The sequence below is a fragment of the Pleurodeles waltl genome, chromosome 12, assembly GCF_031143425.1.
Source record: "Pleurodeles waltl isolate 20211129_DDA chromosome 12, aPleWal1.hap1.20221129, whole genome shotgun sequence".
NCBI lineage: Eukaryota > Metazoa > Chordata > Amphibia > Caudata > Salamandridae > Pleurodeles > Pleurodeles waltl.
This window is the reverse complement of record NC_090451.1, coordinates 532,828,865-532,843,759: the sequence shown is the minus strand read 5'-3', so window position 1 is coordinate 532,843,759 and position 14,895 is coordinate 532,828,865. Positions and strand designations below refer to the sequence as shown.

At 44.0% G+C, this 14,895-nt stretch overlaps 1 protein-coding gene across 2 annotated transcripts in view; it reads left to right on the top strand.

Moving 5' to 3' along the window:
* The window catches only part of FCSK (fucose kinase), a 579,999-nt gene that overhangs the window by 158,981 nt on the left and 406,123 nt on the right, over positions 1 to 14,895 (top strand). For both annotated transcript variants that reach the window (XM_069217519.1, XM_069217520.1), the window contains exon 2: positions 6,896 to 7,011. In XM_069217519.1, the coding sequence (XP_069073620.1) occupies positions 6,933 to 7,011 (79 nt within the window). In that variant the 5' untranslated portion in view covers positions 6,896 to 6,932. The remainder of the gene's footprint in view (positions 1 to 6,895; positions 7,012 to 14,895) is intronic.

Sequence of the window (14,895 nt, the reverse complement as noted above, 5' to 3'; positions counted from 1 at the left end):
ATGAGTGAAAGAAGGAGGCGTGGGTGTTAGAGGGGTGCAGAGACAGTGGGGAGGTGGAAAGAGGGAAGACGGATGAGCTAGCCATATGTATAAAGAGCAAGGGAGAGAGAGGGGTGAGATAAAGAGGGCGAGTTGCAATAGAGAAGGACGTGCAGAGAGGGACGAGAGAGCAAGAAGGCAGGCGGTAATGACAGAGAAAAGAGATAGAAGTAGAGAAAGACATTCCAGGAAAGGAGAAAGATAGTGAGGTGAGGTGGAGAGCAGAGATAGCAGGGAGAGGTAGAGATGTGAGGTAGCAAATGAATGGGGAGGAAAACTCTTAGGTTAGATAGTCAGCGAGAGCGAGGTTCAGTTGATGATGTGCAATAGAGAAATGAGGTTTAGGCACGAGGCAGGTGCCAGTAGTATTAGTGTTATCCTACAATTATACAAACAAAAGGCAGTGGCGGCGGCCCTCTACGGGACGGAGCTCTGCGGGTAGGCCAATACTCATCCATTGCAAGTGGCTGAGAACAACTTCCTAAGAGCCTTGCCGAGGTTGGGGCAGGGTACTCCTTTATGGGCACTTTATGCGGAGCTTTGTTTTACCCCAATTTTGGAAACAGGAGCCCTAAGGCAGAACTCTATTGGATAAGGCTGGTAAGAAAGCCCAAGGCAGCAATATACTTGAGAACCCTGAAAGAAGCTTCCTGCAGCTGTAGCTCGGGGGAGCTCATGGTTGTCTCATGTACAGAATGTTTTAAATGAGTTGCAGATGGAGTCCTCGTGGGCGAATCCTTGTAGATTAAGGCAGGATACTGTGGATCTGATCAAAGACTGATATTACGAATGTTTGCTGTAGAGGAGGCACCTCACGTTGAGGCCAGGATCAATCTCATGTAACTAATTTACAAAGCTTATGGTCCTCCCTGTACGGTTATCTGGATTTGATATATCCTGAGCCTAAGCAAAAGCCGTATGTAGAATACAGACTGGGTATTCTGCCAACCCGGGATTATTTAATCCAGACACCCAGGCTTGCTGTTGGGTCCGATTACTGTGTCTGCAGCTTTGGAGGGATAGCCAATTTAACTCATTTTATCCTGTTTTGTAAAAATATGGTTCTGCACACCAATGATGGCTCCTCCACCTTTTTAAACTCTATGGGGTTAGATGTGTTTACGTGGCACTGGCGCTTTGTGCTAGGCCTCATGATATGTATGTTTACAACGTCACAGCATCATACTTAAGGGCCGCAGGGCCTCGCTTAAAAGTGCTGCCCACCAGGCTAGGTTGTAGTCCAACCTAAGAACCCATGAGGAGCTTTCTTTCCCTTCTATGTGGTCTTAGGTTAATCCTATCAGGCACTGAGCTACAAATTGGTGTCTGAATTGCATCTTCTCCGAATGTTCTGTTGCACATGCACTTCAACATAATCTGGTTTTGCACTGATGAAATAGTTGGTTATTTTTATGAAAATTGAACGCAACTGGGTTAAATGTATTAAATTAGCACTGGCATTTTGTGCAAGGCCAGATGGTATGTAAGTCTTTAACTCCGTAGCGTCGTACTTATGGGCTGGGTGGCCTTGCCTGTGAGAACTACCCATTATGCTAGGCATCAATCCAATCAGACAATCCATGAGGCACTGTCTTTCCTTTTATGTGGTCTTATGTATATCTTCCCATGAATCAAGCTACAAACCGGTGCCGGACTGTACCCTTCTTCAATGTTCTCCCGCAATCTTCATTTGTACTGATGAGATTAGTTGATTGATTTTGCTGGAATTGAATACAGTGTCCATTGCATCACCCCGCCTGAGAGAGATACCCATTATGCTACCTATCAATTTACCCTGGTATTCCATGTGGTGCTGTCTCTCCTTTTAAGGTGGTTTTACGTCTATCTCACCATGTATCGAGCCACAAACCGGTGCCCGAAGTGTACATCTCCTTAATGTTCTCCCACATAATGCACTTTTTAACATATTCTTAGTTTGTACGGATGAACTAGTTGTTTGTTTTTTATTGGAATTGAATACAGTGCACAATGCATTATATCGCCATGACACCCAGTTGATTGTATTGCACATGTACTTTAATAAAATCTCGCCTTGTATTGATGAATTAGTTGATTGTTTTTATTGGAATCAAATGCAGTGCTCAACGCATTATGTTACTATGTTGCACAGATGATTATTTTGTACATGATTTGTTTGATGCCGTTTTTATTACTTCCAAGTTGTTTCTGTTTCTTTTTTATTACAGTTTTAACTATTGTAAGGCTGAAACAATAAATAATAAATGAAAAAATGTATAATGAGATGTATAATGAGATAGAACGTGATTGAGAGGTGAACTAAAGAGACATGATTCTGAGAGCGAGATGTGAAGGAAACAGCAGTGCTGTGCAGAGAAGCCTGAGGTAGTGCGTTGAGGTAAAAAGAGGAGTAGAGAGTCGTGTATTGAGAGGTGAGGTAGGCATTGTTTGCAGAGCTGAGGCAGAGAGAGAAAGGGGGTATGTGCGTAGAGATATCGAGGTAGGTAAAGAGGGTGAGGTAGAAGAGGTGAAATGAAGTAAAGAAAAATAAACTGAACACTTAATTTTACATTTAAGTGCCACCAGTTGCCTACAAGAACCTAAATTAAGGTTAGGCAGGCCAGCATGCCAAGAAGTATGATTAAAAATGAATCTTTTTTATGCATGCCATTATCCCTTCACCAGGGGGCCCTTTGGAATGTGGGGTCCTGGACAATTACTCACTTTGTCCATCCCTTGCTACATCTCTGACAGTAAGGGTGAAGTAGGCTCGAGGGGGGCGGTGTCAGTCTGTCACCCACTGAAAGAGGCATAGGACATTTTAAGCTGCAAATCAGAGCCATTTTGAAAATCCACCACAACCCACCCAGTGACTATAATTAAGGCTCCCAGTTTTCAGTTTTTACTGCTTTTTACAGATAAATACAGACAGAAAACAATGCGTTTCCTGTATGTTTTTATTTTTAAAAGTGGGAAAAAAAATAAAAATGGTGCTTCTTGTGAGAGACTCTCCATGCTCTTTCATGAATTCCAGGCAAAAGCTGAGCAGATAGTCAACATTGGAAATTAAAAACAGAATGAAATTTCCTTAAATACAGTCATATGTTAACATATATTTTTTGTATAATGCTAATATGTACCTGTAAGTGTAGTGTTTTGTTATGTGGCTGCTTAATTTACGAAAACTCGACAGGAATGCACCCATGAGTACGTCTATGAGTTAAATAAATGTGGAAATGTACCATTACACGACTCCATACAGTGCCCATTGCAGCTTCACCTTGCGGATCAAATGCCACCCCCTTTGAGGTGTCAATTTCTGATCAATGGATGGTTGCTGCAATTGAAGTTCTAAACTATTAATACATTGCATTGTTACTTCTAAATTAGGAGGGAAGCATGCCTGATATTTGCAATTCGTAATTGATTGCAGAACCATTTTGGGGATTGGCAAAGGCTTTTTTGACTTTGGAATAGAGTTTTTGTACATTTCAAACTAGTGTTTTGTGGTTGCAAACCCTTTGGCTTTGTGACTGCAGGCTTTGCAGATTGGGAAATCCTGTTTAACACCTGACTCAACATCTTTTAAAGTGCTAGTGATTGTACCTATTGATTTCTGCCTCCATTACTACTTCCATCTTTTGGGTTTGGCTCCGGTGCCCATGAGGTGACTTCAAGTTGATCTTTGAACTTGCTTCAGCCTGTAAACGTCTTGTTTGTGGGCACTGTTGAAACCCAGCTATGGTATCTTAAATTACTGACTTTTGTACCACTCATCCCATTCGTGACTATCTCACATGTATTCCCTGTAGAACACTCAATCTTGGGAATGGATAATCCAAAAACTAGGCCGTCAGTTTCAGAAGCTTCCAAATGGGCTTGCTTAGACCTTGTACTACTTCATGAGATTGGTATACAAAACAACTAAAAGGGGCACGTTAAATGTTCATATTATTCCTGATTTATTTTAATGCATAAACTGTGATTCAAATACAAATTTCAGGGACCAAACTGTTTTAGAATGGTGTATCATAATTTGCCAAATCCGTGGTCAGTTCTGGTGTGTGTTTTGTGACCTCACTAATAGGTTGTCACTTACTCAGGGCAAATAGCTACCCATTTGTCTAAATTTGCTCCTAGTATTCAGATGGTGTCAATCCTGATTTACCAAAGTAACTATTTCAATGTAACTGAAATGTTCAATCTTTTTGGTTATTTAGAAATGATTTAATATTTCAGTTACATAGAAAGTGTTAGTTTGGTCAATTTAGATTGACAACTTTTGTATACTAGGAGTTAATCCATACAAATGTTGGGTGGTAAATGAATGTTAAAATAGAATGTGTCCAAAGTACTGAATAAGAATAAGTGCACTATCAAAAACAGGCTGTAGAGGCAGAAGGGCATCAGTGATGGTTGGAAGTTATTCTGTGCCCCAGCACTCACTCGGGTGGGGAAAGGGAGTGTTGGGAGTGTAGGGGTTTTGGAGGAGAGTCAGCCTTTGGTGGTTGCCCTTTCTAAATGTAACTGTGTGCAGAATGTTCATCCTTTCTGTAATGTTGATGTTCATTCCTTCAGAACTGGTTCCTAAACTTCCAATTATGAGGCTCACTTTTTCTGATGCACTCTTTTAGAACCATCACAAAAAATGCTTTCAGCACATCACTTGACTAAGAGTCCTCAGGATGCCTGCAGGTTTTCTCTGTTACTGGTTTTTCTTCACCTAGACACGTTAGAAGCAAGTGCCACTCCAGGAATTAGCAAGCCTGAGCATATTGAGTCTCTCCACACAACTGGAGTGCCCTCTCGACACCTCCAGGCAACTCTGTCACTCCATAGGCCTTGTCAGAGTAGGCAACATCATTCCTCAGGCTCGTTAGTTTTAAGGGCCAGGCGTACAAACATTAGGAATAGCGATTTCCTATTTGCGATTATTTCTGAATTGTAATTAGGTAATTGCGATTCCTGATTGTTCGCAAATAGACCTACCTCATGAATATTAAGGAGGTAGGTTGCTGTATGCGACCCATTAGGAATCACAGCCATCACAGGGGTGGTGGCCTGCTGAGGTCAGCAGACAACCAAGTCTGTGATTTCTTTGAATAAAGCGGTCTTTTTTTTTAAAAATGCAGCCTGTTTTTCTTTGAGGAAAATGGGTTATGTTTGGAAAAAAAAGGAAACTTTTCAATTTTATTTTTTAAGAGTAGGCATTTGTCCATGCGACTACATTCATCCACAAAATTTGTAGTGTTGCACATTGAAGCCAGTTTCTTCAGTTGCCTTTTAGGCCAGTTATTTAGAAGTGGAGTTGCACCAAAATGGTAAAAGCAAAAACAGGAATTTACTTAATCAAATAACATATCTTGGATGCGGGAGGGATGTGGAAAGCTTTGAGTATAGAGAATAAATGCCATACTCGCATGTTTTTTCAAATGCCACAGAAGGAAATACCAGCTGACAATAAGTTGAGAAAACATATCATTCCATCTTATAACCATGGAATTTAAAGGTATATGGTTGCCTTAAATGAATGTAGCCAGCCAGTGCTTAATTTGTAAAAGAATAAGTACTGGTGCCCAAATGTTTTCCTCAGAAGCCCACAGCTGACACTATCAAAGGTCATGGATTTATAATAACAAGGATGCATACACAGCCTTAACTCCACTTCATACCTCTTTAATCCATCGCAATGCACTCCCAACCTCTTTATCTCACTATTCCAGACTTCTTTTTTCAGCTCTGCTTTCCCCCTTTGTTATTTTTTCCGTATTTCTCTTCCTTTTGTGTTTTTTCTCTCTCTCCTGCTTTGAATCACAGTCTGTTGAGGAAAAATAACTACCAGTCCCTAAAAATGAATGTCGTTGGGCCACATAGCTACCACCGCCCCAAATTAAGCACTGGGCACTGCATTTGTTTAGATGAAAGTCTGAAAAGGTCCAGTGCTTAACCGGTGATTCTGGCCATGGAGTGAAAGAGGAAAGAGTGTATCCTGATGCTCAATCTGCCCAAGATCTGCAACTGAACTGGGCTACTCCGTCTGAGTGACGGAGATCAGGTTGAAATCTGGAATGAGGGCGAGAAGAAAAGGACAGAATAAGGAGAGCGAGAAAGAAACAAGCATGATGGAGAATGTGGCAGAGGCAGAGAGGCTTTATAATGACCTGAGGGAACACATGTGTGGAGCTCAGTGGGTTGAGTGTCATTGAAGAGGTCTTTGTAACCAGATTCCAGACTCCGATTTAAATCTGTTTCAAGCTTATACGAGTACAATTGAGTTAGCTAGAAGTAGTAATAGTTATCTCTTACATGGAAAAAAATAAGTTGTGATTTGTGTCATATAAACTATCCATAGGATTAGCATTACACATAGTACAAAGTCCCACTAAGGTCTTCGTCATTGTATTGATATAGTGGCTTGGCCCCTTAGCGTAACATTAACACAGACATGATCAACGGATAAGGGCAAGTTTTGTCCTATATCCAGCACAATACTCTAATGATGATTATTATGGCAGTCAATATATCAGGTGATGTGATGTGCTTTTGTCTCATTTGTATTAGGTTTTTGAGGTATCCTTCATGAGCAGAAGAGATCTGTAAATGAATGTTATACAGGAGTTTATCATTTAATGACCTCTGGACAAATGTATAAATGAAAGGATCACACCTTGTTATTGTAGAGCATAAAGAATGAAAGCCCAGGCCATGGACATTAAAGGAATATGCCTTATGCCTGATGGGAAATGATTTCCCCAATGGAATAATGTTATTTCATAAAGTTTAAACAAGTGTTCTTGTGAAGGAAATATCAGCCCAGGCCTTCCCTTAAATGATAGCTGTAAGATGCATCAGTAAGAGGCTTTTTCTTCTCTTCCAGGATTATCACTGAGCCCCCGAAGGTCCGGTGTGACTCAATGGCACCCAACCCAATGGAGTGGACAGTCCTTGTCCTGACCTGCCAGCACAAGGACAGTGTGGCCGCATTCCAGAAAGGCAAGTGGAGTGTTTCCTTCAGTGGTGGGCATGGTGTTTCGCAGTAGTCTTGTTGCATCCATCATTGTGCTTTTGTTATCTGACGTACTTTGTTCCCTCCAGCATTGCCAACAACTGCCACTGAGGTGCTCCTTCGGGTCCATTGATGGGCGTGGGCCCTAAAGAGCCAAAGTCTGCTCTTCAGAATTAAGTGATGGGTTGATTGTGCCTAAAGTGAAGCATCTTCATTTTTGTGATAGATCACGGGGATCAATTTATAGGCAAGCACTCCCCTTCAGCATTCTGCAGCAACATCTTCTACCTCACTTCAAAAGCCCCATAACATGCCATCCTTCTGAAATTGTGAACATCCGCAGTATCCTTTAACGAGAGACCTTGCTCTATTTTGAAAAACAAAAAAGCACACTCTGGTTAGAAACAATATTCTAAAGGACATTATTCATGAAGCCCCTACAGTTTAATCATTGTTTTGGCACATCCCTCTATTTATTGTGTTACCTTTCATTGTGAGTTCTGCAGAACACTTAGGGGCTGAGAAACTAGTTTGATTTATGTGATCAACCTTCGCATTGGCCACGTGATATCACGTATCTGTAGACCATGAATCAATCATTTTCATGATAATTGCTCTGTTGAACTGTATCCACAAGCAAGACTGATGGCTTTGACTTAGAATTCGGAGTTAATAGAAAATCCTAGAATTTGTGCAGCAAGCTGTAAATTCTCTTTTGGAGGTTTCTCTGTGAGAATCATGCTGTGGAATTAGCGCGACCTTAGAGGTAGTGTACCAGAGATAATGTCACCAGACAATTCTTCATCTGTGCATTCACTGCTTCCTTCACAGATCTCTGCTCTCCCCTTACAACCCAACTCTAAATAAAGCCCTAAGTCTAGGGACATCAGTGAGGGGTAGTCAGGAGTAGCAGAGCTACCTCTTGTCCTTTATCCTTTACTACCCCCGTCCCGGCACCTGCTGCCTCTAATCCCATGGCTGTGAAGACAGCAACCGGAACAGAAAAGAAAGAGGGTTTGAAGATCCCTGTTGCCTTTCTGTAGTTTTCTCTGTGTACCACTTCCTTGCCCCTTAGCAGAAAATATGAATCTCTTCAAGGCCTAAGCCAAGTCCGTGACAATGAATGAATGATGTGATATCATTGGGGGTCAAAGGTTGTGTGAGTCGTTTTCACTAGTCCTGCCATTTTTGTAAATCGGCTTCCATACCATCCGCGGGGCCAGCTGGAGCTAAAGAGGGGTCCATTACATTTCAGTGAACAGGGCACCTGAATATATCTGGGCCACAATCTAATGGCAGGTGTGCACTATGCATATGCCCAAGACATACCATAACATTAAACCATATAAATGCTGCAAAAACATTAATTACTAGCGCAGTATAAGCACCTGGGATGGGAACAATGCATACTATGAACAAACGCAGCTGCAGGCTCCCAGCTCCTGCCATCAAGCAGGAGGGGGCAGAAGACGACGGGACCTCTTTTGCTTTAAAGGGATGAAGTGCCCTGACACTGACACGCTACCGGTAAGGCCTTGCCCTTTTGCATCGGTCTCAATGGGCATTGTTATGTCTTACTTACCTAATTTAGGAGACGCCAGGGGGCGCTGGTGCGACCCCTGGCTTGCCACTTGTGACCCCTTGCACTGCATTTGTGAGCCCTGGCCTCAGGGTTTTCAAATTCAGTGCCAGGAACACAGTGGCAGCTCCTCCTTGTGGGCGTTTTTTGGGGCGCTAATTTCCATGTTTTCTGTCAATTATATATTACACTCTTAGTGAATAATATAATATCGATGACGCACAGTTAGCTGGAATAGGTCTCTCTCTGGAAGTGAGGTAAGTAAAAAATGTTTGTATATACATGTGTGCGTGCTTGTGGGTGAGACTGTGTTTATGTGAAAGAAAGTGTGTGTGTGTTTGTGTAAGCATTTTTGTGTATGTGAAAGTGAAGGTCAAAGGACGTGTGAAGTCACTTCCGCTGCCCCAGATGTTTTGGTGAACTGATGTTCATTGTCATTTGGGTGTATCCGTCTCCAAGAAAAAGAGCATCTGTATTCAGATCCAGAGAATTAGAAAGTCGGTACGCCACAAATAAAGTATATAGGTCTATTAATGGAAGTGTGAGAGCGTATGTTCTTTACGTTTACTTAAAGCACTTAGGGGCCAGATGTAGCAAAAATAAAAATTGCGACTCGCATTTTGCGAGTTGATGCGACTCGCAAAATGCGAGTCGCAAATTGGAATGTCAGAAAAAAAAGCAATCCGATTTTGCGACTCGCAGCCGGACTCGCAACGCTGTGTGCGAGTCCGCAGTTTGCGAGGTCGCTGTTTGCGAGTGTGCAAAAAACGAACTCGCAATTAGCGAGTGGGTGTCGCAAATTGCGATTACCTTCAAAATTGCTTGCAGGTGCAGCAGAACACTCCAGAAAGCATACCAGAACACTCTGGAAACACTTCCTGGCACATGATGATGACATCACAGCCAGGAAGTTAACAAATACACCTGGGAGGAGGGCTCAACAGTGAGCAGTGTCTCTGCCACTGACAGTAGGGTGCTGAGGAGTGGTAGGCACAGCACCATGGACGCAGCAGGGACCAGCCAGGCTGGCAGGAGGGGCAGGAGATCATAGATAACAGCCAGGACAGATTAATGTGGCACATGGCGTTAATGTGCCACATGACTGGTTGGCATTTTCCTGCCCATGGACAATTTCAACTTGTATATAGTTTCTTCATGACATTAATAAAACAGTTATTTTTGTTCCACTTAACAAATGGTTAATAGGTGAGTATGGTGGGAGTTGACACGTACCGTCCAAAATATTGCGTTGCAATGTGGTCCCGTCTCTGTCTGCCTTGATTAGCTAGACTCCTATCCCCATGATGGCGATGTGGTTGTTCTTGCTCTTCATCATCAGGATCTGGGTCTGCAGGGGTGAGAGGTAGCCCACGTCGGGTGGCTATGTTGTGAAGGATGGCGCATGCGACCACAATTTTGAAAGCGGTAATGGGGGTGTATTGGAGGGCGCCTCCACTGCGGTGGAGGCATCTGAATCTTGCCTTCAGCATTCCGAAGGTGCGCTCAATCAGGTTCCTGGTCCTCTTATGCGCACTGTTGTATTGCCTCTCTGATTCAGTTCTGGGTGTTAAAAACGGAGTCATGATCCAAGGCCTGAGAGCATATGCACTGTCACCTGTTGGGCACAAAAGTACACGGTTAGGAATTCCAGATTGTCGTGCACAGTGACCTGTGTGTATGTCTGCAAGTGTCTGTGGCTCTACCTAGGAGGTAACCGTCTCCAAATTCCCCACGTTCCAGGCGTTGATGTATCCCACTATGCCTAAAAATGTATGAGTCATGGGTACTGCCAGGAAACTTAGCTACGATGTCCGTGATGACATAATGGGCATCACAAACAACCTGTATGTTGAGTGAGTGGGTACACTTCCTGTTGCGGAAAATGTGTTCCAGATTAGCAGGGGGGCATATTTGAATGTGTGTCCCATCTACACACCCTATGACATGAGGAAAGTGGGCAATGCGGTAAAAGTCCAGCTTGGTGCTGTTAATTTCTGCCTCATTCCTTGGTAAGTATATGAAGTGAGACATGTGCGTGACTAAGGTATCTAGGAATGCCCTGAGGAACCTTGACACTGCACTTTGGGATACCCCACCTGCCACGGCAATGACCCCCTGATAGCTCCCTGAGGCCAAGAGGTGCAGTGCGCATAGTACTTGCACATGCGTAGGGATGGCGCAGCCACGCAGAGTCTTGTGTTCTAGCTGTGGTTTCAGTAAATCTATTAATTCTAGAATGGCTGCGCTGCTAAGGCGGTATTTGTCATAGATCTCCTCTTCAGTTTGCTGAAAAAGAGTCTGCCTGGTTCTATATATCTTCTCCTGTCTGTGGCCCCTCCTCCTCCTCTGCTGGGCTGCGTAGACTCTCCTCCTCACTGCTATCAGGTATATCTCCGCCATCTTGAGTAACCCAGATGCCTTCTGGGTCCCCTTTTATACTTTGGTAATGGTTACCACCTGCTCTGAGTTAGTGGTAAATGGGACATGCAAACTGGGCTTTTTGCGACTAGTCGCAATTTGCAAGTTGCAATTGCATATGGGTTGCAACTCGCAAATTGCGACTTGCAATTTGCGGGTCGCAAAATTGGGTCGCACCGGATGCGACTCGCAAACGGGTCCCATCGCTTTTTGCGAGTCGGAAATTGGCTTTTTGCATCCCATTTCCGATTTTGCACTGTCGCAAATTGCGATTCGGCCCGTTTGCGAGTCGCAATCGTTTGCTACATCTGGCCCTTAGTTTTTAATAAGCATGGCTTTACATTATCGTTTTTGTCAGCAGTCGCATATCATATGTCACGTGTGTGGAAGACTGTCATGTGATTGATATAGTACATTGTATGAGTACTGTCATGCTGGTACACGACATATTGCCGTGTAGTCCGTCACCGAAGAGCTATAAACCCGTAGTAATTAGAAGGGGCCGTGGGGTGGCTGTCTGATATATAAACTTACTCGTTCATAATGGGATTGTCCTGTCTTGTTACGTGTGGGGCCGCAGGGGAGGTGGCATTTCAAGGCTCCTTCCAAGGGTGGTGATTTGCTGTTTCCAGGGTCTCACAACAATCCCAGGGAAATAAGCGGCCTATCGACACTTGTAATATGTACAGCTGGGAGCCCTCTCGCCTCCACGCCCGACCCAGTACACTTTGCCCCCGAGGCTCTGGGAGCGGCCGACTGCCCCTCCACAATAACCTATACGCTGCTCTCTCGACCCATTGCTGACACCCTTGGTCTGTCGAGGAATTGCACAAGTCTGCGGGGTGCCTTTTCCTTATCATCAAATCCAAATCGACACGTTACCGAAGTTCTTCATTTTGTGACGGGGCCTTAAACCCAAGAAGCACTCCCCGGGTCTCGCGGCAGCAGTCCCGCTCGGCATTAACTCAAGCGCATGTGTATTTTTCTCCAAATATCGTGAAATCAACTAGTTCAGTTGAGTGGTACTGGGGTATGTACTAGACAAACGCTTGGGCGTCGGGGATGTCCTAGACACAAGTTAAGCGGTTACATTTAGAAACGGACCATACTCGAAGCCTAAGCGGTTACATTTAGAAACGGACCATACTCGAAGCCTGCATTATCACCTATCCCGTGACTACCTCTCCTTGAAGTCCATTAGGTTATTTGTTTATTCTCGATAACAAGAGCCTTTTACAAAACAGTTGCCATTTTCTTCCCTGCCCCATTGTCAGTAGTGATTTTAGGACGAGTAATGAGGGTGGCTCTAGGGCAGAGGTCTTCAAACTGGGGGGCCTCAAGTGATCCCAGGGGGGGGGGGGCGCCAAACTCTGGCCAAAAGAAATAATATACAGATAACATGCCTTTGTTTTAAGCAGAATCATGTTATTGAAGTTTTAAAAAGGTAACAGTACTTAACTGCAATGTTTAAATAGGTTTAGACATTTTTAAACATTGCCATCTTCCTAAAATAATTGTGAACAATTCTGAGGGGGGGGCAAAGATTTTTATTTTTCAACTGGGGGGGCGCAGCATTAAAAAGTTTGAAGACCACTGCTCTAGGGTAACATCTCCCCCAGTAGAAAATGGATAGATCCAACCGGCCTAGCATACATGAGGAACTGGGGAGACTGAGCACTTGCAGCAGCACCCTTTCATGCCAGAGTTCCAGATCAAGGCCAAAAACAGCCCACTAACTCTTTGAAGAGGCAAGCAGGTACTGCAAATTGCAAAGTGTTAAACAATTCAAAAGGCGGGACAGGATCTCCATCTTCAGTAGTACCATTCTGTCCATTATTACAATTGGGAATGACCTCCAAAAGGTGATGCAGCCTCTGAGAGATATGATAGCCCTGTCCATTCAGCATTACCAGTAACATTGTGATAAACCGGAATGTCCATATAAAAAAGTCACAGCTCACATTTGGGGCTTATTTGCTGATGTTAGATCGAGTGTACCTACATCTTCAGGCCTAATCAAGAGCACATAGGATTTAGATCTTTTAATTCATAATCCTGACTTGAGTCTGGACTTCTCTATGGCAGTCGCAGCATGTGCTAGCCCAAGCGGAGCATCCCGCAAGCAACGAACATGTCCTCTGTACAGAGAGGAAGGCCATGCATGCCCCCTAAGACTTCCTCGCATCTTCATTAGATCAGTAATCTCTGATGATACCAAAGATTACTTAGAACTCATGTACCCAAGTAATGTAAACTGTGCACATGGTATCCCTCATTCTCCTTCCCACTAATACACTATTGAGCCCTGCCACTCAAGAGAGGGTAGAAACACCACTCAAACACTTCCCACAAAGACTACTTGTTTGGTCATGTGCTCCAGCGCCTTGTCAAGGGTACGTAGCGCTACACCAACACAATTACAATACAGTTACAGTACAATGCAGTACAATACTTTTGGTCGCACAAATCATATACAGAGATGAGCTCACGGTGTGGCTTCAGACATGATGATAAAGTGTATCAGTGAGTCAGTACATCACATTTTGAGGTGAAACTCTGTAGGTGATACTCAGTGCTTCAATTTAACTTTGTGGGAAATGTGAAGCCAATGCAGAAAGGCTGGGGATGAAAACCTATTGCCCCCTATATCTCAGCACTGCTCAAACAACTCCATTCTGTATACTCTGCCTGATGCATAGTTAAAGGGAAGAGCCATAATGAAGACATATGTGGATATCTGCAATATAAGAAGCTGGCTCTGTATATACTATATCAAAATGAGATATAGTGTGCACAGATCCAGGGGTTCCCCAAAGGCTTAACAAAGGCTAAAGTAGATAATACTAATGCTCTGTTCTGTGGTAGTGTGGTCGAGCAGTTAGGCTTATCAGACGGTAGTGCAAAGCATTTGTTGTACACACAGACAATAGAGTAAGCTTACACTCAATGACTAGCTCCAGACCAATGGTTTTTATATAGCGAAAATATCATTTGTCAATTTATTCCTAGAACCACAAGATTCAAGTTGCAGGTAAGTACATGAATAAATAAGTATTCAACATATGTATCAATACCACTTTGGCTAGAATTGGCAAGTTACACAGTTTTTGAATAAATGGCAATAATCTGTTTTAAAAAGTTGACAGTGAAGTTTTCAGAAACATTTCCTAGGGGAAAGAAATGTTAGTATGATTTGAAGGTAAGTACAGGACTTGCAGTTCCAGTCTCCGGGGGTTCAGGTTAACCCCAAACACTCACCACCAGCAACACGGGCCGGCCGGGTGCAGTGGTCAGAGATGAGGAAAATGTATTATGGGCTCCTATGGAGACTGGGGGCACTCTGAATAAGGCCTGCTTGCAGGTAAGTACCTGCGTCTTCAGAGGGAAGACCTGGGGGGTTTAGAGGAGCACCTGGGGGGGGTACATGTCAGCACTAAACACACACCCTCAGTGGCGCATGGGCGGCTGGATGCAAGGTGCAAACACAGAGTTGGGCTCACAGTGCTTTCCGATAGGGGGACCCCGGGGCCACAAAGATGCTGCAGGTGAGGTCTAGGGGGTCGGTTCCAGGAAACAAAAGGCTGGACAAGGAGGAGGGGGCCTGCTGGATGTTGCTGCACCGAAGGTTATAATCCCCAAAGGCCAGGGGCTGCGGGTGCAGGGGTACCTTTTGGCATCTGGAATCTTTGTCTGGTTCTGTCGTGGTCAGTGGGGTTCTCCGGATTCAGACTACAGGCATCGTATGGTGGACGGGAGGGGTCAACCCAGGGTGGGCACTTGCTCAGAAGTGCCTGGGGACTAGCTCTAGTCAGTTGGGCCACCTGGACTCGGGCCGTGGGCATCGGGTGCAGAGTGGTCAGGATTTGTGGATCCG